At 44.0% G+C, this 23,240-nt stretch overlaps 2 protein-coding genes and 1 long non-coding RNA gene across 3 annotated transcripts in view; 2 read left to right on the top strand and 1 right to left on the bottom strand.

Annotated features, from left to right (window-relative positions):
* Positions 1-4,133: 4,133 nt before the first annotated feature.
* On the bottom strand, positions 4,134-16,919 carry usp31 (ubiquitin specific peptidase 31). The gene is made up of 16 exons (XM_052048299.1): positions 15,794-16,919; positions 15,448-15,582; positions 15,238-15,332; positions 15,076-15,168; positions 13,927-14,062; positions 13,700-13,847; positions 13,359-13,536; positions 13,131-13,242; positions 12,945-13,039; positions 12,468-12,545; positions 12,030-12,159; positions 11,333-11,452; positions 10,942-11,167; positions 10,699-10,857; positions 10,289-10,441; positions 4,134-8,873 (listed from the first exon to the last, which is right to left on the bottom strand). The coding sequence occupies exons 1-16, from the start codon at positions 16,319-16,321 to the stop codon at positions 7,495-7,497; spliced, it is 3,765 nt and encodes a 1,254-aa protein (XP_051904259.1). The 5' UTR covers positions 16,322-16,919; the 3' UTR covers positions 4,134-7,494.
* Positions 12,875-14,199, top strand: LOC127590158 (uncharacterized). The gene is made up of 2 exons (XR_007959556.1): positions 12,875-12,991; positions 13,716-14,199. It is a non-coding gene; the product is annotated as an uncharacterized LOC127590158 (long non-coding RNA).
* Positions 16,920-18,957: 2,038 nt separating the features above from the next.
* baiap3 (BAI1 associated protein 3) overlaps positions 18,958-23,240 on the top strand; it is a 32,166-nt gene continuing 27,883 nt past the window's right edge. The window contains exon 1 of the mRNA XM_052048300.1: positions 18,958-20,057. The gene's annotated coding sequence lies outside the window, so the exon portion shown is untranslated. The remainder of the gene's footprint in view (positions 20,058-23,240) is intronic.

The following is a 23,240-nucleotide window of genomic DNA, read 5'->3' as shown; positions in this document are numbered from 1 at the left end:
TACCCTCACATGTGGGCAAGGAAAAGCAATATTACGACTGTATTACCATATTTTTTTTTTGTACTTCCATAAGTTTTTTTCAACATTTTTGAATTACATACGCATGCTTTAAATGCTAAAATAAGTCTTTTTCACTTTTAAATTTCTCCTATTTGATTTTATTCCAGACCAATTTGGCATTGGACGCCACATGAACTCTGTTTTCTTCATGCATCCTTGGTTGTTTGTGTATCTTTTTTTTTTTTTAGCCAGTAATTAAAAATGCATAAAAGGAGACTTTTTAAGGCCGCTGCAAACTTCACACAGTCAAGGCCCCCGATGCAATGTTTTATTCATCGCCGTGTTTCCTTACACGATAATTATAGCTTGCCTTCAAGTCACAGCCAACATTTCCATGGGGAGCGTATCTCTGAGGGGTTCTTCTTCACCTCTCTTTTAAACCGCTAAGATGAGCTCTTTAAGACGCTTGTCAGGGTCGGACAATTTTGCATCCTCACCAAAAAGATCAGGACAAAAAAAATATATTTCACTGGCCTTTTACCTTGAAAAATCATCACTTTTTAAAAAGACCCATAAACTGGCATGTTTGTTCAACCATGAACATCAGTTGCAAATTGCTCAAAAATGTTTAAATCCAACACAACAGGAAGCACCCGTAAAGACGCGGCGTGACTGGTCCAGCGGGCCTGACCTGAGCTGGCAGGGGCTTGGAGTCTTCAAACTGGAGACGACTCATTAGTCACTTCTTCCCTCCGGCATTGAAAAATTTCTTTCAAATGGGCTACTGGCCATCCAAAGTGGTCGTTTTTTTGCCCTTCCGAGCGAGGCTCTCACTGCTAATTCATGCCGCCGGGCTTCATTGTTATGCTCGGAATGTGACTGGGGTCTCTCCTTCCTGTTAATTAGTCGAACAGATACGATGGATTCCTTCTTTTTTTTCTCAAAGCTGCCACGAGCATGACACAAGGCCATTAGGTGCTGTCTTTTTGCCGGTAAAGCTGGAATAAAACGAGTAGTTAACGACACTTCGATGTCATGGGAACGGTGCCCGTATGTGTAAAAGAGGGCAGATAGACACATGCTTTACACGCTTCAGGACAGTTTGGCTTTCGTGTATGCATCATGGCAGCAGCCCCGACATCAGAAAGCACGAATGTTGCCCGATTTTGAGCCGACAGACATGTTGCAAAAAGAAAAAAAACAAAACGTAGCGTGTCATCGGCAATTTTGCGTTGTCCTAACGCATAGTAGCCTGTGTTGTGCGGAATACTTAACGTTTGGTCATCTGAAATCTGGGATGCTTTAGGAAAGTCTGCCATCTCTGAAATTTTGTTCGCATGTTGTGACATGTCTTATATAGATGTCAAATGGAAGGCCCGGGGGCCAGATCTGTCCCACCGCATCATTTTTTTGTGGCCCGCTAAAGCAAATCAAACATGTTAACTTCTGTGATGCTTGCTAAAGTCTGTACATAAATCTCAAATTCTTATGTAATAAATATTTTCTTGTTCGACGATCCCCTCCTACTTATGAGAGACTGGATGTGGCGCACATAAACAAACAAAAATGGCGAGAAAAGGAACAATAGGCACTTACTGTATTTGAATATAACATAGAGAATGGACGGACGACAGGATGCATGAAGTAAAGGAAAAAAAAAATCCTGAATCGCCACTTAGTTGAATATTTCATATGAGATCTTTCTAAGTGCTGCATCAGAGTGGTGATAAATGGGGCATGCGTTAATGATGTAAATCCGGGTGGGCATCTGAATATGTTGCTCATTAAGAAACGTTACACTGCTCCTGCACAGTAAAAGGACGCACTGCCCGGCCAGGCACCTCGGACCGTTGCAATAAATAACACTTAATTCTTTGACAAGCCCCATCCAATTTTCATTCTTCTTTTTATACAACGTCGCGTGTATGTACGGTAATAACGCAAACATTTATGCACTTACGAGCGCCTCCTGTCAAAGCCGCTGTTTTTAAAAGATTCACCATGAAATAAAAAGAAGCATGATGAATTGTTACGCTTACGGTTTGACGTGTCATAAGTGTGACAAACGCGCAAGGATTTTTTTATCATGAGGCAACAGGCCGCCTTTAATAAATCATATTGGAGTAGCCAATGCCCAGCTGCCTGTAGTTCGATTACGGGCCACTGGGTGGCGTTGATTTTCGAGTAGTCTGCGGACGAATGACTGAATTATATTTATAAACTGTGCATATGGTTACAGTGGCTTAAACTTAACACTTCTATGCAAATATATGTCCAATTTTAAGTTACCAGGGTTTTTAAACGATGAATCGATTATTAAGCACTGAACCTCTGTCTGATTCGAAGTCCTGCGACCATAATATTGAATTTGTGTCGGGTGTCATTCAAAATATTTAGAGTGCTTGCGTTGAGAACCAAGTTCCCGAAAAGTCCAGTTAAACTAGGACATAATAGCTGCTATGTTGTTTGATCCTATTCAGAATATATCGGATTCCTTGTAGCCACTCATGTACTAAGGCCAAGTCTGTCCAAAGCCACAGAATGGTGGTCCGTGCATCTCATTAAAATCAGTCATCTCTCTTTTGAAAGAAGCCGACAGGAAATAACAGCAGAGAATCAGCAAAAAAGAAGACAATGAAACATTCTTGACTTCTGACAGACAATAATGACTAATGAGATACAAAACGTCCTCCATTTTGGTTCTGTGGATCAGCACTGGTTATGTCGGTCTTTCTTTCTTTGTGAGTACTTGGGGGGGGGGGGGGGCACATCAACTATCAATCTTCAAAAGCTGTCGGCAGCATTGACCCTGTCGTACTCGAGATATCAAAGGCTTCTTCCTCTCCCGTCTGTATCTTGTCCTGTCACCATATGTGTGTCTGTCCTCTGTGATCTTGTCATGTCCTGTGACAGAAATCAAACTCTCCTTCCTCTCAGTTCTGTTTTCGAAAGCAAAGACTCCTTCCTCTTTGTCCATTTGTCCTGTCTAACCTTTTCTTGTGACATTAGACACTCTTCCTGTGTGCTTGCGTCCTGTGATAGAAATCAAACATCCCTTACTCGCAGTTCATTTGCATTTGTCCTGTCATACAATTCAAATTGTGCTATCCGATGGTGTCCTTTCCTGGGGCAAAAATCAAATGCTCCTTTTACATTGTCCATACACATTTGTCCTATGATAAAATTCAGACTGTCCTATCTGATTGTGTCTTTTCCAGTGATATAAAACTAACAGGGAAAGGAGTTTCTCCCCTTTTTGATTCCGTTTATTTCAATTCTGATTTGCTTGCAATTTCACAAAGACCACTTGAATAGAAAAAAAAATCAAACTACAGTAACCTTCCCGTCAGTCTGTGGCTGTCTGTCCTGTCTTCTCATTTTCTGTGATACAAATCAAACGCTCCGACATCCTCATCTGTGTGCCTGTCCTTTTTTTAATCTGTTCAGTTTCTACATGGTTATGTCAGCGCAAGAGCCCTATTGACATGACACCTGATCCAAGACAATGAAGGCAAAGCAATTTTCCGTTTTGCTCCCGTTTTCAAACAATTGTACCCTTCTCAGCGGTTGTGCCTCAGTCATTTCTAGTGATGAAAGAAACGTTTTGTAAGACTTTTGCGCAACCTTTAGCTGCTCCTTTTTCCTGCTCACAAACATCAATAATTATCGATCCCTGGTCATACTTTGCAGGACAAGAGGAGGAAAGAAGTGACGTGGAAATGGTGACAAAATACAATAAAAGTGTATTAATAGTACAGTATTTTCATGTTAAATCAATTCAGTAATGGAAGGACTTTATTGTACGTTGTCATGCCGTCACACATTTCTGAGAAAACAGCGACCTCTAGAGTGTGTGCAGAAAATAAATCTTCAAAAATGACGTCATTTGTCATATTTTTTTTTGTATTTTACATAGTAAACCAGCAATATATGTACATAATTGTCCGTTTGATGAAATAATAAAAATAGAAAAGTGCATACACATTAAAAATAAATTGCCACAGAAAACTTGGGTGATGTTTAAAATGACATTTCCCCCTTGCTGCATATGTAAAATGTAAAAAAACAGCTTTTTGAAACTTGCCTGGTTTTTCTTGCGTGTGGAAAAAAAAAAATACAGCACTAATGATGAGGACAGGGCCGGGGTAGATTTATTGCAAGTTGTTGCGTTATCCTTAATAAACTGGCATGACAAAATATTTAAAAAAAAAAAAACAATGGTAAAAAGTGGATTGTACACATCTATTAACAGAATACAACTTAGACGGGCTGTGCATTCAGTCAGCGTTTCAGTGTCCTAAATTGAAGTTGGTTTATTTTTAAAACAACAGCAACAAAAGGAAATGTATTGCAGTTAAGAAAAACACATTCAATCACTTTTACAGCTCCTTAGTTAATAAGGTTTCTCAAAAACATTCAATATATGTGATACTTTTTCAAGGCTATCGACATTTCATATATGCACTGCAAGTAAAAAAAAAAAAAGCATTCTCGGTTATGTATACATTACCAGCAGATCTTTTGTCATTTAGTGTCATGACGTGATGATCACACATCCATCATTTCTACACAGTTGAGCGTTATACTATCGTACAAAACTAGAAATGTATTACTGAGGTTATTGCTTTTTTCTGCACAAACTACTCATGAACTATTGATTGCCTGACATAAATACACAATGTTATAAACATTTTTAGAAACAAACAAAACATCACAGCCGTAGTGTTGTGCCCTGCTGGTGTACAACTGTGTGTGTGTGTGTGTGTGTGGGGGGGGTCTTTTTTTTTTTTTTTTTGTGACGGTGGTTGACTGGTTAGCATAGCACGTCCGCCTCACAGTGCAGTGCAGAGAGTTCAATTCCGAGCTTCGGGCTTCCTGTGTGGAGTTTGCGTGTTCTCCCCCTGTGCCTATGTGGGTTTTCTCCGGGTATTCAGATTTCCTCCCACATTCCAAAAAACCTGCATGGTAGGCTAATGGAACACTCTAAATTGTCCCTCGGTGTGATTGTGAGCGCGGATGGTCGTCCGACTATCCGTGGGCCTGCGATCGGGTGGCAACAGGTTCAGGGTGTACCCCGCTTGCTGCCCGAAGACAGCTGGGATAAATTCCAGCATGCCTGCGACCCTTGCGAGGATAAGCGGATTAGAAAATGGATGGTTGGTTGGCTAGATATATTTTTGTATTGGAGCACCCAGAGAGCTTAAAGTAAAGTGGCGATATAAGAATGGCGATGATGTGCGTGAAGTGTGCAAATGAAGCTGCGTGATATTCGGCGGCGTGCCCAAGCACTCGAGATTTGCATAGTTCATGACGAGCATGCTTGAGCGTTTACTGTACATGCGTGCCTTCCGTACATCCCTACGAATCGCGGCTACGATTTCTCCAATGCGAGCTGATGCTACTTGAAGATGACGGGAAGACAAATTTATTGCCGTTTTGAAAGAGCAATGCGCGCGTTTAAGAAGGGGGAAGTCGGGTAAATAGTCGATGTGAAAGTGCGATATGATATGGACACACGTCACCGTGTCGAGGTTAATATGGAAGCGAATGACGGCCAGTTGCCGGTTAAAAAAACAAAACAAACTTGTCTTTTGATTTTCGAAAAAAAAAAAATTTCTGTTCGACAAGTGGAAATGTAAATGAGTCGGATGAGATGAGAACATTTGTGTGTGTGTGTTTTTCTAGCAAATATGTGATGAGACCGCAATAAGATATATTTTCAGGCATATGAACATCTAAAAAGTACACCAAGCGAGAGGTACCACAGGTTAGGAGAGATGCTGCCGACTGGGTTCTTCTGAGTTCTGCTTTTAAATTGAGCAGTCGGAGTAGAGCGGTGTCCCGTCATTAGCACCACGCGGAGAAAGTACCCTTTTCTTCTAGTCATAAATCTAAGGCATGAAACTACACGATGCTGAGAAGATCCCCGAAAAGGTTACATTGTTAAGTTTGTAGTGTTATCGCTTACGGTGAGTTACTGGAGGGAGAGGAAACTAGTCATCTACTCACAAAGTGCAGACCAATATGACATTCCTACTTCATGATGCATACAGTAGTCGACTAGTATCGGTTTGCGTTATTAGTGTTGAAAAGGCGCTTACGATCGTTTTCCTTTTGGAAAGACATAAAAACACTTCATACTGTAGACTGTACTTTCTATATAAATGCATTTATAGCTACTAAATATATATGATTATTTATTTTAAAGGGTGTCATTCCAAAACTCATCTTTTTTTAAGTTAAAAAAAAGCTCATAAAAGACGTTTCTATCACAAAATTTCAACAAAAATAGCTGTTTAAATATCAGAAAATTTGGACTATTTTACAGTGGGTTTTCATATGTTAATTATAGTGACCGTTTTTCATTTTAATCAAAGCGCTTTTTCCTCCAGAGCTTTGCATGACATTTATATTGAGAGCCAATTTTTGGGAGGGGGGGGGGGTTCATTGAGTGTGGGTTTACACTGCATGCTTCCAGTGACACAACTCTAATGTATATTTTTTTCTGCTCTGATGGGGCACCATTAGGATATGCGACATCAACCAAAATCTACGTGTGGACAAAAATCGGATACATATCGAATATCTGTCCAAGTGAATGCGGCACAAGACCACAGATGGGATACACCCTGGCCCGAGGTCATCGAAATGAGGTAAACACACACACACACCTGCATCTGCCCAAACAACACAAATAAAAACAGTTGGGAAAAAAACACCTGGTGTAAATCTAAACAGCAAAAAAGAAAAAAAAATCGGCAAATAAAAATGGTCCGTATAAGCTTCAATAGTCAAGGTCAACTAGACGCTATGAAATGTTTAATATTTATGATATTTACATACTGTTGTATTATGTGCAATTTCAGTGTCTCGTGTTGTCACTATAAAGACAACCATATTGATATGTGTCAGTTGAAATGTTTGTTAAAAAAAACGACAACAACAAAAATGATTGGACCAAACCCTGCTAAGAATATTGAAAAACGAACTAATACCTTCGCCAAAAAGGTTCATAATTATGTAGACGCTTGCAAATAGCTTTCAAACCACTTTTTATCAAAATGAAGCTCATCAGCTGACCTCAACGTAGTTCCACAAGATAATAAAGGCTAGTCAAACAATTGGCCAGATTGTAGTAAGCTGTGTTGTTGTGTGCACTACATTTTGGGCAAATGGGGGTGCCTTGGCGACCAGGAAAATAATATAAATGCAGTAGAAACTCCTCATATTTCTTCAACTTAGTTTCTTGGTGCCAAGATGCTACAAGATGGGTGCAGAGCAAGACATTTATTGGGAATTGGGCACATCGATCTGCAGTGTAAATCCAGCCTTGGCTAGGATTTAAATTCCTCAATCGGGTGAAATGGTTTTTTTTTTGTGTGTGTGAGTGTGTCAAGTTTGAATACTTATCGCTATGAATAGAAGGTAGGCACAAAGAATGTACAGTAGCTGCATTTAGACAGAGGTGTACGTACGTTCGCTGCGTTACTCGGGCTACTGCGTGCCCAACGACAGCTTCCGGGAAGAGGTCTTCTTTTCCAGGGGCTTCTTCCCATTCGCGGGAGACTTGAGACTCACGTCCGCGGCGGAAGACTTGGACTTGCCGACGTGGAGCAGGGAGCGACCAAGGGAGCCCGTGGGCTTGATGGGCTCCGATTTTGGAGCGTCTGCGGGCGGCGGGAACGCCGCGACGTCCGGCGCTTTTGCTTGTTGGTTGCAAGTCTCCTTGACCTGTCCGTTTTGCTTACACGTCCTCTCCGAAGCCTTTTTGAAGAGCAGGGCGCTCTTCCCCAAGTCGGCCGACCGGCGGCTTTCCCGTTGTCGCAAGGCGCTCTTGAAGAAGGACAAGCCTTTCTCCTCGGACTTGCTGCCACGCTGGGGGTCTCTGGCGGACACGCTGGGCGAGCGCAGGCTGGTGACGGAGGAGCTGCTGCTAGAGCTGCGTACGGACCTCCGCTCCGGCCGGCTGTTGTCCGCCGACTTGGGGACGGAAGAGCGCGCTGCGACGCTTGCTCGCTGAGCGCTGACCACAGAATCCCGACTGTAGCTCCTCTCCACATGACGCTTGCGAGTGGTCTCTGGCAGTTTCTCATGGACGCCGGGGGTCTTGGTGGTGGGAGAGGGTGATGCTGACGATCGAGGCGTGGAGCGAACGCACAGCCGATGTTGCGGCGTGGAGCCTGCGGGTGGGAGCGACTCCTTGGTTTTAGATGGCGTCCCGCAGGGAGTGGACATGCTTTTTTTGTCATTCTTATCTTTCGCGGCGGGCGCCGTTTTCCCTTTCACAGGTGTGCTGGCGGGCGTTTGCGAAGGCGAAGGCTTGTGGGTTGAGCACAGGCGCTTCTTGGAGCTTTTTCCTGGCTCCGCTTTGGTGGTTTTGGTGGCGCTCGCGCTTTCCGTCTTGGACGCGAAACCGCCAACGCTGCTCTTGCGCTTCTGATCTTTCGAAGGGGCGTTTTGAATGTTTTGGTCTATCGCTGTAATCTGGTTGTTGTTTTCCGTCGTCTTCTCCACGGGCGTGGGAGCACGGCAGTACATCATGTCCACGAATCTTTTATTGTTTTCCTGCTCGCTCTCCATCACGGACAGCGGCGTCTTGCTGCCAAAGTAGCGCTCGTGCCGGCTGTAGCTGCCAAAGCAGGACGTAGACACGCGGTCGTCGCAGGACTCACCGATTCTCTCAAGGGGGGGCGAGCAACGCGAGTCCAGAGAAAAGCGGGAGGGAGAGTTGGAGCGCATTTGCAGCTTGGCCGAGAGTGACCACGAGGGTTTGACGCCGCCGTCGCTGAAGGCTAACGGGCTGGCTACGGACGATCGAGAACTCACGCTCTGACGCTGAATGCTCCTCACGAAGGGTCGAACGGAGAAACCGCCTTCAAAGCAAACAAAGATTTCAAAAAGACATCCTGTCAATCAATAAAGAAAATGTTTTTATGAATCCACAGGTCTCTGGTTGGATCTTTCGAGTGCCTGCCCACCCATCAAGAGTCAAATTAAACAACCAAGAAAGTTATAAGATATAATCCTTCAACATTGGAGTAGTTTGATTAAAAATATGTCCAAGATGTGATTAAAAGAACTGGGAAATGTTTAAAATTGTGGGGGCGAAAAATGCACATTTTATTTTGTTTAATACTTTGATAGCTACTTGAAATAAATGAGCAAATAATGGATGCATACACGACAGCCCTCAATTAACTGTGCCTGCATGTTCCGGCTCATTTAACGCCGTCAAATACTACCCAGGCAGTTGCTATACACTGGTGATAGTAAATTACATAAGGTTGTGTGTGGTGGCGATACACTCCCGGAAAGGACAAATGCTTAGGCAGCAGTCTGCAGCGCGAGCCCCTCATTATGTGAGCCGCAAACAGCAGGCCCGGGCGAACATCTGTTTCAGTTTGACACGGCAGCAGAGCTTTTGCCAGAGTAGAGAAACCACCTCGCTTTGACCCTTCATCACTTGTTTAAAAAAAAAAAAATCATAACCAACTCACAGCAAAGGTGAGGCCAGTCTTGAAACGGTTGAGTCCAAACCAACGTTTTGGATACTGGCATTAGGATTTGACTATATTCGATCTCGTTTCTTGATACAGTGACGTCATCAAGAAGTACAGGATACTTTTCACCTACCATTTCTTGTCTTGCTGGAATTAGCCCCAGATTTTTTGTTTTTGTTTTAATTTTATATTTAATAAGTGGGCAGGCACTCTAGATACACAACCATGTGTACACAAGTCCACTTTAAGTGACGCAGTCTTGTGCTGGGCTCATTTTGTCTAAAGAGAGATTACCGTATTTCCCGCACTAAAAGGCACACCTAAAAGCCTTCCGCTTTCCTCAAAAGCTCACAGCGCGCCTTAAAATCTGATGTGCATTGTGTATGGTCATTACGGTAATGTCAACCCAAAAACGGCTCCTTGCTAGAGAAAGACAACGCAGAGTTCAAACTTAAGGTGATCGGTTTCGCAGTTGAACACAGAAATAGAGCAGCGGGAAGAGAGTTGTGTGTTCACGAGTCAGTGTTATAACTTGCTGTTGGTTAAGTGAACTGGGTTCGCTGCTTTGTTAGTTTTACTGACATCCATCTGATCGTTGCGAGGTAAATCGGGTGTAGTGTAGGCATTTCCTTCAGCGTAGCTCCATCTAGTGGATGCCTTGTAGATTGCGTCTTATAATTCGTCCAATATACGAAAAAAATGACAAAACGGGCCATTCATTGAAGGTGCGCCTCATAATCCAGTGTGGAAAATACGGTAAATGAAGGTAAGCTGAGGCTCGGCCTCACCGTCGTCTTCGCTACGCTCTGCGGTGAATTCCACCGACTCCGCCAGCGAAGCCAGTGAGGTGCGTCTAGACGAGGCGCCTGACGCTAGACTAGCAGGTCTGCTCCCGGGTAGCCTGTTGATCCAGTGGTCGCACAGAGAAGAACTGGTAGAGCCTGTGAGATGGTTCAAGAGTCATTTTCTCAAAGTAAAAGTCCAAGTCAAATATTCACTGCACTTTACTTTTTTGCCCCACGTTATTTAACAGCCTAATTCTAAAATGGATGAAGTGACTCGGTTGGTTTGTGCTGACGTGCAATGTCAACGGTGCCTTTCCAACTCATGTCCAATCGAATTAAGATGGAGAGTCATCTCAAGGATCATCAGTGGAAACAAATCCCACTTTCAATCAAATAATCTGCCACGGACTGACCTGCAACGGAGCTGTTGGCCGACCAAGAGGGAATGGCTGTCCTGCGTTGGTAGAAGAGTATGTAAGCCGTCTGTTGACACACGTCGTCGTCGGCCACGTGTGCGACCTCGCTGTCATCAAAGCAGTACCACTGACCGTCGACTGAGTTCTTGCAGCAGGCTTGCGAGCGCACACGAGGGAATGTTGCTTTAAAAAAAATAAGAAAATGCCGCCGCTCGTAATGACTCTTAATGTCGACGTTACCCGTGTAGTGGCCTCCGTGCATGCTCCCGTGATGGTTACACACGGCGTAGAGGTCGTACAGGAAGTCATCTGGGTTCCTCCCCAGACCGTAGGGTCTTCTCCACGGTGACCAGTGCGAGGGGAGGCTCCAGCTGCTCTGGCTTCTTTTCACCACGTGAGGTGCCATGTCCATGCCCATGAGAGGGAACCTCACCATGTTCTGCATCTTCACCCTGCGGTCGCCCTCCTGTGACAAATGTTCAGTTGAAAGAATGAATACTTTGCATCTCGTCACAAAAGCTTAATTGAGGAAATGTTATTCATGGGTGAATGTGAAGCTCCCGAGATCAAGCTAAATCTGTAAATAAGCCACATAGTTGTGTAAGGGGGGGGGGGACTTTCCAAACTTCACCTGTCTGAACCGCTTGAGGTGCAGTATGAGCACATCCGGCAGCGTCCACAGGCTGAGTTTGATACGGCCCTGTTGCAGCTGTTTGCAATGTGGGCAGCGCCAGGCGTCATCCGGGGCCAGCTGAAACGCACGAGAACTCGAGGGTCAGCTATCAAGGACAAGCAGACTTAAAAATAAGGCGTTGGCTTTTTTTTTTTCCCCCTGAGGCGAGTGCAGCCACAATGTTTATCTTGGTCCTCACTTCTGGTGTCTGGTTTAGTCCGAACGTACCATTCGGAATTAAAAAGACAGCAAAACCGCAGAGAGTTCCAGACTCTGTTATTTTGTGTCAGAATGAGCACAGAGATAAACATGGGAGAAAATATCCCGATTGACACGCAAAATGGAGACACGGTGATCAGATATAGGGGACATTTTTATTTCTTTCCCTATACACGTGCTCCTCGGCTTATGATGATCTTCATATGCGACATTTTGAGGTTACAAAAATTGTTATACAGCCCAAGCACAGACTTGCTGGGTTAGAGGCATACTAACTGTAGTTCATTGGACAGTTTTTTGGGGGGGGCTTCCCGATTACTAAACTTGGGTCCGAATTAATTGCGGCTTGCATTAATCTTGATATTTTGACTGAACAAATTCCACTTCATCCAAATATGTGACCGATGGATTTCTTGTGCCTATCCTCAGGGTTCACCTGCTCCTCTTTCGTGTAAAGCTGGAAACACTGAGCCAGCGTGCAGGCCTGCGGCTGGTGGTGCTGTTCTCTGTGCAGGTACACGCTCTCGGCGTCAGGGATGTACTCCTCCTCCGTGTGTCCGAACAAACTGAGGTTAAAAAAAAACAAACGTCCATTGGCTGGCGGTGTTTTGTGTTTAATTAAGTTCAGACATGACAAAACCTGGCAGAGGTGAATTAATATTTGCTTTATTGCTTGGCAGCTTTCTGCCCATGAGACGAGGCCTTTCATGACGCCAGTGAATTTCATATTCCAACGTCTCCATAGTAACCGACATATTCGACCTCTTGACCGCAATTTGTAAGCGTACTCGTCCCAAAGTAGCTCTGAGAAATATGCTGTTCTTGAGTGAAAAGGAACTTTTAGCACGCGGATGACAAAAAAGACGCCACTTACTAGTCTTTGGTCGCTTTGTCCCACTCCACCACGATTTTCACATGGGGCGGTCCACCCTGTCCGCAGGATTTGTATGCTCTGAAACCCCCCCGGCAAAGAAAACGCGCCACCACCATATCGCAGATGGTGAAATGACACGACTGAGTGCAAAGTTGTGCATTCAAACAAACCAAATTCTGTAATTTCTCAAAGTTCACCATATTTATCATGACAGATCACCCTAAGGACAAAAAAAAGTTAAAAATCAGCTACGCTTTGTGACTGATGCATTTTTGTGCATGTGTTGTGTTCTGGCTTGCTTTATGTAGGCCAGGAAAGAAAAGAAAAAACATGTTCTACTGGCATTTTAAAAGACATGCCAGGGCATGTCACCAAATTGTGCTGCGACACAATAAACGGGATGCTTCTTGCGGGGTGTGATTGATGGATAAGCGTTTTCCTTGATGTGAAATAGGAGAGGCCAAGAGTGCGACTCACCTGTCCACCGTGGGGTGACACAGCGGTCGCTCGTCTTGAGGGAGGAGGTAGGTGATCCCAACCACACCAACCACACGGAGACTGAAAGGCCCCACCTGTGCGTGGAGATTGTTTCACAAAGCTTCACAATGCATCTATTCTAAAAAAAAAAAGACCACATAGAAATCATTTGATTTCATTTCCTACCTGAATGTAGACTCCAGTTCGCAAAAGATGCCGCATTTTTTCCAAAATCTCCTTCTGCAATGTGTCCCAGTTGGCCGTGCGCTCTATGTACAGTACAAAAGGCAAGCCAAACCTGAAACGACAAAATCAACGCATCCTCTGTTGGGTCAAGTGTTATTTTGATACCTTTAGATACACAAGTGCACTTTCGAAGTCACTGTCGCGTCGCGGCGCAGATGATAGATTTACCTTTTTGCTTGGTGGCCGGTGCAGGCTCTGTTGCAAACTAGTAGGATCATTTTCTCCGGCGCCAGGTTCTTACTTGGGGATGCCACGGGAGTCAAGGCCCCTTGCATGAAAGACGGCGTGCGGCCGTTTTCCACGCCGTACTTCAAGTTGTTGTGATTCAGGTTGGCCAGAAGACTTCCTGAACAAAGTCGTTATTTAGCTGAGGCTGGATTTAAAAATCTGATCCAAATCAATGTGTGTCTGTTTTTTTTTTTAATTTATGCTAATTATTTTTGATTATTATTTCACTTGAAACGTGCAATAATAATCCAGCATTTAACCCCAAGTGTTGCGCGAGTTACCTCTTTTTGTGCGTAGGTTCTCCAGTTTAAATGTCTCCGGTGTCTCAAAGGCAAAGATGGAGTCACTCTCTTGGATCATATCCAGATCATCGTCGTCGTCGCAAAAGGAACGATGGAAGCCGTCGTAATACATCTCGGTCAGAATGAACTACAAGAAACAAGCAAGCAAGTAAGTATGTGTACAAGTACCCAAGGAGGATTCGATTAGGCCGTCAAGAAGTAACCACCTGGTCCATTGGCATTTTGGTCTCGCGCGACACAGCATCTCGGAGGCGGTACACGGTGCTGTTAAGGGGCACGGCCACCCCAATCCGCAGACAGTGAGAGTATTTCCCCTGGTAGACCACTGTGATGTATAGCGGCCTGGCAAACAAAATACGTGAATTTATTTTTAAAGGTGGTTCTGTTCCAGACGCATGAAGCCAAACCCAAAATCTGAACGGACCATGTCTATCACTCATGTCACGCAGTAATAAAGTCATAATTACAGTTCGCCCATGTTTTGGAATTACAGTATTCACTCATTCTCTACAGCACAGGTGTCAAACCCAAGGCCCGGGGGCCAGATCTGGCCCGCTACATCATTTTAAATGGTCCGCGAAAGCAAATCATGACGACTTCCATGAGTTGCTAAAATCTGTACTAAAATGTCAAATGTAATCAAATCAGTGACATGTAAGCATTTTCCTGTTACCAAACCCCACATTACAGTTACTTCAACAATAATTGAATAAAACATTATTCTTGACTTCTTTATATAGTTTCGTCATCCCAGCCCTCCAAGGGAAACGGTAATTATAATGTGGCCCGCGACAAAAATGAGTTTGGCAACCCTGCCTTACAGCCTAATCACTATATCGTGATGTTCATAAAGTAGATCATATACAGCAGTCGTGTTTTCACAATACCGTACCTTCAATGCCAAAATATGCAACTGAAAATATTTTTGATTAACTCAAAATAATCCTGTCGAAGGAACATATCAAATAAAATAAAAAAGATGTACTGTAGATATCACTTTTTGAAAAAAATGAAAAATTGACACGGCGGTTCAGATATGAAATAAAAATAAAATGATTCTTGCAGCTTCTGAAAGGTGTCACCTTGTTTCAAATATTTAAAAATTGCTTGACAGAAGAACAATTTTTGTTTACAAGGGGTGGATGCATAAAAACCTCGTCTCTCTCTCTCTCTCTCTCTCTCTCTCTCTCGCTCTCCTTTTGGGTTCTCTGTATCTCTCTCCTTTTGGGTTCTCTATATCGGCGCAAGGTATCATAGGATACATTGCTCATCTCATGACCATTGTCACTATTTATCAAGATGCATCGTGGGATACTAACGGAGCACAACTTTGACACCTCCGTTTGTCCACTTACCGCGTGTGTGGCAGCGGGATGGGTAAGGAGATGCACAGAAAAGGGTCAAAGGTATTGCTTTGTTTTTGGCAATGGGGGCAGGTGAGGGAAGACCTGTAAAAAGAATAACTAGGAGTCAATTCATACTGCAAACGCAGGACAAGGAATGTAGCAGACTTTTACCTGTACTGAGCCTGAAAAAGCTCCTGAACAAACGAGCCAGCCGAGAGGGGCGGGGAGGGTCCCTGCGCGTTTTGGTCATCTTCGTCGATAGGTGGCTGAACAAGCGCAAACGGGTTATGATGACGGCAGAACCAAAAGTCGAAAATAAAGCAGGCACAGCAGGCTATTACAGAAACATTGTCACATTCAAGGACTGTGTCAAAACCTCACCCTCATGGTTGGCCTGCCGATGGGGCTGACGGTGTTGAGGTCCTCGTGCACTCGGTCCAACAGCCACAGCAGGAACTCTTGGGCGTCGTGCTGAGCGTTCCCTTTAAACTGCGTGGCGTTTTTGGACACCGCGTTCTGCAACGGGCATTTGGCGTGCGTTTTAGTCGTGTTTGGAATCACACAGATCAGGAGTATTTTGATGTTATTCAAACAATTGAGACCTGTTTTAAACTGTGGGGGAAAAATACATCTATTTGTCAAGCTTATTTAAATGCACAAAGAGTGGCAAAACTTTGTGGTTAGAGTCTGCTGAGCTTTTAGTGCTCCTCCTGTGTGTCGGCCTTACCTTAAAGTCTCTGCTGTGCTGAGGGGTGTACTCAAAAGTCCATAAAGCCCGAACAAGTCCGGACAGTTGCTCTGTCACTTCCCCCTTGGCCATGGAAGCTTTATTCTGCAGATGGATGCCATTTGTCTTTGGTTTATTCTCCTGGTTCGCCTCACCTTCCCTGTATTGCTCCAGAACGAGATACTCGGCAAACAGCTCAGTGTTGCTGAGGCACTGCAGAATAGCATTCATGAAGCAGGTGTTGCCATGGTTCTTCAAGCCAGCCACGCCAGGGATCCTCTCGCCCGAGAGGAACCCCCCGAGGTCTCCGTCGTCCAAGGGTGCGTCCTTAAGTCCGGAGTGAAAGGCGGAGAAGCCGCCGTCATCCTTGTCGTCGTCGGTTTGCACTTCGGAACCAAAATGGGACAAGGCTGTGAGCGTCCTCAGGACTCTGCTCATAAAGCTACCCACGGAGCGCACCGAGCCTCGCCTGAAGAGCTTCTTGCCGAAGCTGGTCTTCTTGTCCTTGGTGGCGGCTTTGCACGACATAATTGTACCCTCACCCTGACCCTCACCCCCTTAGCTCGAGTCAAGGGGGACTTTCAGCGGCTGCTGTCCGCCGACGCTACATCGCTGAAACAATCCCGACCAGAGTTAACTAACCCTTCGCCAGGTATAACATTGTAACTACAGTCTCTCGCCACACTTGTGAAATAACATACCGATAACTTTAAGACCAGCTTGGTGAAATCGGAACAACCGGAGCGCTCGCTCCTTGCGTCGGGGTTGGCGACTGCGTACTCCGTCCGGAGTCGCCTCACTTTGCGGTCGAGTGCCACATAACGACGAACCAACTCCGGCTTGCGTTTCGGTCGCAGAGCGCTAGTGTTAGCCGATGTGGCTAACGCTAGCTGCACAAACAGGGGCCGAAAAAAACGTCACCGGTCTTGTTCAGCCGAAAGGTCCAGGTCCAAAAAGGAGCAATTGTCCGCCATGGCGAGCGCGTTGTGACATTCCATGTAGAAAGCATGTCAAATGTGCAATTATTTGAACATTGTTTGCATATTTGGAAGGAAAGTTCGTAAATGGGTGCCAAATAGTCGAATGCCTTCTGTCTCTTCTTCTCTCTGTTGTTTGTTTTGGCAGTCAACTGGCAAGGAGTTAGACGTGGATGTACTGCCCTCTATCGCACGGGCGATAAACTAACAACAATGACAAAATGGGAAGGGCATGTGCGCTCCAGTTTGCAGTTCTCTACTATACCTATGGGTGGCGCAATAAGCACGCAGGTTAAGACAAACACCACCTGAATGAGTGCAAAGTTTAATAAAAAGTAGAGAGGAGTAATATGTATTGACTGAATGAATGGAATCTTTTTTTTTTGCAATCAGACACTGTACATGCAAACATCAAAAGATGTGAGCTTGCTGGCAAGGTGGATAATCACAGGGTGGACATGTCTGACTATTATGAGCAAATAAGATAGCAGCATGATTCAGTTAGCACGCTGACTGTGTACTATTTAACAATATATTTTTTATATTTTCGCTTTTTGAATTTTGGATCTGGTCTTGCGTGGGTTTCCTCAAGGTACTCCAGCTTCTTCTCACATTCCAAAAAATGGAAAAAATAACAAAAACTTGCCTGTTCGGCTAATTGAAGACTTTTCATTTCCATAGGTATGACAGTGAGTGTGAATGGTTGCTCGTCTAAATGTGCCATGTGAAAGTTAACTGGGTTAGGCTCCAACTCACCCTAGTGATGAGAAGCGCTAAAATAGATGGATACCGTAGGATAGTTCCATGACACAAAAAAGGGTACTGTGTCATTTTATGGTGACATGACGGTTCGGCAACCATCAGGTTGCAATCATTCGAACCACGATAGATTAATAAAATAATTAGTGGCGAGCAATTAAAGAGCCTGCGCATGAGAACAGGTCGTATAAATAATCTCTTCACTTTGTATTCAAGCAGGCAGAGGGAGCCAGCTGGGGAACTTCTCTCATGACGTGTCCATGGAAACAAGGCAATGGGTGCGGGGAGGTGGTGGCGGGGGGTTCTCCTGTTTTTTTGTTATTTTGCCTGGGATAATGTCAAAACGTGGCAAAATTTAAATGGGACGTCAATTGTTTTGTTTTCCACCCAAATGAGTCCTCGGGTGGTTCTCCCTCTCCGGGGCCACCTGTCAATCACAGCTCAGACCGGTCTTGCCATGGCGAGCAAGTGCCACACAGTTGAGGAGGTCCTTAAACGCGACAAGCAACCAATGGCGATACACCCGAGGTTTGGGGTTTCATTAAATGAGGAAACTAATGGTGAATCGATTTGAAATTGTTAACAGGCCCTATAATTCAGTTGAATGTGCAATGAACACTCTTGTAATAGTTTTGAAAATGTCAATGTTGTTGTTTTTTTCATAATTAAATTAAATCCTGGTCTTTATCATGCGACTGACCAGCAACCAGTCCAAGGTGGATGCCGGACGTCTCTCTCCCAAAGCACTCATAACCCCAGTGAGGACAAGTGCCCATAAAAAAATGGATGGATGACTGCTGGATGAAATCATTTTTACATATAGTTGGAAAAATTCATGGTAACTTTCACTCATTCTGGCTGACAGCACCAACCGGAGGTTTAAATACCACAGAATACTGATACTACACATACGTTGCCTTATAGTTTAATTTCAATCACATGAACAAATGATGCGTTTCTCCTGGTAACTCAACTGTTATTTAAAAAAAATCACATGCATCTTCCAAATTCTGCCAGGGTATTTAAACTGACTGGTACAACTGTATGTGTCTTAGTTACTATTTCCTGACATAGTTTCTGGTGCTATTTGCTGAATCAACTACATAGAGTACCAAGCATTTATTCGAAGTAAGGCATTTTTTTAGGGCACAGCTGAACACGGTGGTGTCTGCTGACTGACTGACAGGGAAAACATACAAGGGTCATTAATTGACAAAGTACTGACCGATGAACCGAGGCATGGCATTTAGTAGAGCGCACAGAGGCCATTATTTGCGGAAAGCCCTGATCCATTGACCAGCCAGATTGTTCTGTCATCCCCACTACTGAATTTGCGAGGCACCTCTAGCCTGCCGGCATATAATTACATCCCCGTATTTATTTAAAGCGTTTCTGCACAAGTTTGTGTGTTCTTAAGGTGATAAATATGCCTCATACAGCACGTACTGTAATGTGAGTGCGTGCCATCTGCTTCACTGGATTGGCATATGCTGTGCAGCGTTACATTGACGCAAGCTAATCTAATAGTTTAATATCGCCAGCATCACAGAAAGTGACATTTCCTGGTTATTAGCTAAATGTTAATGGATTTTCCATTATGCCAACAGTTAAAAATGAGGCAATGTAGGTTCACGTGAGATAAAGTTCTGTCATAATTATTTCAAGCCAGATTCACAAAGGACAACTGTCAGGCTCTTCAAGGCCAAGCACAAATCCAACGACCTTTTTAAGAGTCCTTATTAGACTCCTGACAAAAAAGTATTTTTATGCCTCACATTGGTGGCAGGATGGAAGTTTTGACAAGTTAAAGGGCATAAGAAAGTTGAATTACATGGAAGTCACTGTGACTGATCCAAGCAGACCTGCACCTGCTGCCTTGTGAGAGGAGAAAAATCCTCTCAGAGCCATCCCTCAGCAACAGTCGAGTGACGCGTTCAGGTGCAAGATGTGGGTGACGTAATTTAGGCATTTAATTTTTTCTATTTTTAGTTTTGTCTTTTGCCCAATATATGTGCATAGAAAACACACATACGGATATAATTTAATGATAGTAAATCTAGCAGAAAAACACAAACACAAATGATTCAATGTATAAGGCCAAAAAAGAGAAGAGCAACGTTTGAATTTTGTGGTTTAAAACAACACAAAAACTTTAATACCACTGAATTGGCAAAACATCTTTGTCTTCAAGACGTCATAAAAAGGCTACTGTAGTTTTCATAAATCTTATTTTTCGGATGAATTATAAAATTGATATTTCCTACACTCTTTGAGGGACCTGAATTTACCATCACGCTTCCTGTGACCATATTTGGTAGCTCATATGGGGAAAACATGAGCTTGCCAAAGCGTCTCGAAGGTCTAAAAATGAGCGTTTCTCTGTCGCCTGTCACAAGAAAAACATCCAAAGCCTCACTGGCAAGTTGATCACACGCCCGAGCCGAGTGGTAGTTCCGCGGAGAGCAACTCTGAGTCGCGGCGACAAAACAATTGTTGAGAGCGGATAACTGCCCGGAGGAGACACACAGGTAAGCCAAGCTGGACGTCTCATCGTTTAATTAAAAGCAGGAACGACTGCTTTAAAAAAAATTGGAAGCATTTTCTGTCAAAATTATTATTTTTTTTCTGTTGTTCTGACTCACATCACTTGCGAGCTGTGTCGATTGACACCTGTTGAGCTGTTAAAATGAACATATATCTATTAAAAGGGGGCTAAAGTTTAGGTACGATAACATATGAATGCCCATGTTTGACAAGAGAAAGTTCAAGCCCTACTATTGGAAAGATATCACTTTTTTTTGTTAATCTCGTCACAATGACAAAAAAGTTACATTTATTTTGAGTTAGACACCTGCCATGAAATTAAAATGATTATTTTCTTCTTTTTTTTTTTGCTCCCCCCACCACCCCAATTCAGGAGCACAAGCTTTGCTTTTCATGTATGACATTCTTCATGTATTCAGTTTTGGGAAATGTAAACTCTTATTGCACTGTCATTATTTTCTTACAGTTTAGATACAGGTCCAGGTAATATACAATACATCTTTATTTATATAGCAATTTCACAACAGCTGCAGCGAAACAAAACGCTTTCCAAAACATTGAAAATAAAATAAAAATAATACAACAGAACTATGGCACCAAGTTGCCATGGGAGACGTGTTATTATTTGGTCAGGGGAGGTCAGAGTAGCAGTTTTTCAGACACAAAAACTGCACCCATGTGTTTTGAATTGTGGCCAATAATTTCAGAATACAGGTTAAAAGCAGCACTGATAGTCTAGCAGCGAGCCTCAGAGTGAGAGGAAGCAACGGTTTGCAACACAGCGCAACATATGTGCAAATGTCTGAAATCTCCATACCTAAAAATATCCTCCTATGTCTAACTTTGTCCTCTTTCCTTCAGAAGCCGGCTGACTCGGTTTTAGACTCAACCCCACGCAGCAATTAGTTGGGAATTAATCACAGTCGCCCTTTTTATCATATTGTGCATCAGGGTTATAGTGGCGGATAGTGTTTTGTTCTCGTTGGCACTCAAAGAGGCACCGTAACAATATTGCTCATACGCCTTTAATTACAGCATGAGTGAGCGCCTTTGTCTCCTTTTCTTTTCCTGTAATGGCTGAGTTATTTTGAAAGTGCGTGTAGTGAGTGAGTGTATGAGGCGAAATGAGGCCTTGTTGTTGTCGCACAAACGGTAGGGTGTCTCCCTGCTCGGCTAAGGCGCAAACACGGCATGTAAAAGCTCTCAGTTCCACTGGATTTTCCGCGCCGGATCAATGGCCTGGTCAAATCGGCTTTCAGGTGCATTGACAAGAGCCACCAGGAGCTTTTGGGAATAGAGTGACTGAATTTCTCTCTCAGGTCTTAAAGGGGAAGTCAACCCCCCAAATTTTCTTTACAATATGTTCTGTGTGCCCCCACGAGTCTAAACATGGCATTTTGATTCATATTGCGTTTGTAGAGAATGAATGAAGTAGGAAAATCCTCTTGTTTTTATCCATCTCACGGGGTGGCCATTTTGTCCCTTGCTGTCAACCGAAGATGACATCACGGTTGCTCAGGTAATGTCCAATCGCGACTCATTTATGTTTTTGAGTTAGGTCGTGAGATGCTTGCAAGCCGAGCTGTGATTGGTCATTACCTGACAGTCGTCTCTGAAAGATTATCCGAAGTGATTATGGTGGTGTTAGGGTACGCGTGATATACTCTCCCAGATTTGCTCCAACAAAAGGTGGTCAGCCAATTGAAAATCTCTTGATTATAATATAGACAAATTTCATGCATGTGTTTATTTAAAAGTAGATTGGAAGAGGGCCTTCAAAATTAATCACATACTAAATTCCAGTTGCGATATAGAGGAACAAAAATTGCAATTAGATTCTTTTTGAGTATACCACGCACTATACTGCAAGAGCAATAAGAACTCTTTTCCTCATCCTGTGTTGTCTCTGAAATTGTAAAACTTATTACGATGTGCAGAGACATTATGCTTGCTACGGGCAGAAGCTTTTTGTTTTTGTCCGAGTTTAGTGTCACAGAGCTGTCACTTGGATCCACTTGTCTCTTCAAGTTCTCCAAATTGAATTGATGGTTCATTGTGTCTCGGCCTGAAAGGAGGATTCAGCAGAGATCCATTTAAACAATGTTTATTTTTTTTGGAAATGCTGATCTTGAAAGTTTTTGCACGATGCGATGTGCTCGTTTTCATGCTACGGACCGTTTGGTCACCCCATGGAGTGGTCACCTGTCAATCGCCAGAAGATTGCAAATGAGTCAGTGACTGAGACTGGATCCAAATCGAACCGCTATACTATTAATGGCTCCTTCAACTGTGTTTAGAATCTGCTCGAAACCACCCGGGCATAAAAAGTCACCTCATGGGGTCTCTCTTCTTATATCTCCTTCATCTTACAAGCCCTCGAGAGGGCGGACACATGTCCAACTGCGTGTACGTTTGGCTGCGTTAAGGCGAGCCCATTATGACATCAAGGCTCTGCTCGGCCCTTTTTGTGAAATTCCATTTACCTGTATTTACGAGCTCCCTTCCCTCTGCCATTACCATAGAGACACTCGGCAAGGCGCCTTTGCCTGCAAGGCTCATTGGCTCACAAAGAAGAGACACTGGCGAGCAAGCGTTTCCCTGGCATGCCGTCTGCACCGATATTGGGAGAAAGGCATTTACTTGGCCTTGACTTCGTTCCCCCTGGCAGCTGCTTAAATCCCCTCCCTCGCCCACAACCCCCCCCCGCCCCACTCCACTCCCCGATCGCTACCAGTGAGACACGTTTTGTCACCACAGAGTGAAATCCTGTTGGGAGAGGTCCCCGGCTGTAATTGAAATGAGTTCACCTGAGAGGCAGGTGCTTGCCGCTGTTGCCTGTCAACACGGGCCACGCTGCAAACGACGTGCCGCTTCCTGCTTGAGTGTGTGTGTGTGAGACCCCACCCTCAGTGCAGCGAAGACAACATTTTCACTTTCAGCGACACGCTTCGGGAGGTCTCTCGGAGATGCCGCCAAGTGAGCTGCCGATCACGACTTAGGCGCAGTGAAGCATTGATAACATCTCATCATTTTTCACTCGGAGAGGCAGCAAAATGGACATGCACTTGAATGCCACATTACTCCCCAACCGAGCTCCCGTTTGGAAATAATGTTGAAATTGCCGGTGTGAACAAAACGCATAGTTGAGCTTATTGAAAAGTAAAAGA

This window comes from Hippocampus zosterae, chromosome 17 (assembly GCF_025434085.1).
Source record: "Hippocampus zosterae strain Florida chromosome 17, ASM2543408v3, whole genome shotgun sequence".
In the NCBI taxonomy this organism is placed as follows: domain Eukaryota; kingdom Metazoa; phylum Chordata; class Actinopteri; order Syngnathiformes; family Syngnathidae; genus Hippocampus; species Hippocampus zosterae.
Note: the sequence above shows the minus strand (reverse complement) of the source record. Positions and strands in the feature narration are given on the sequence as shown.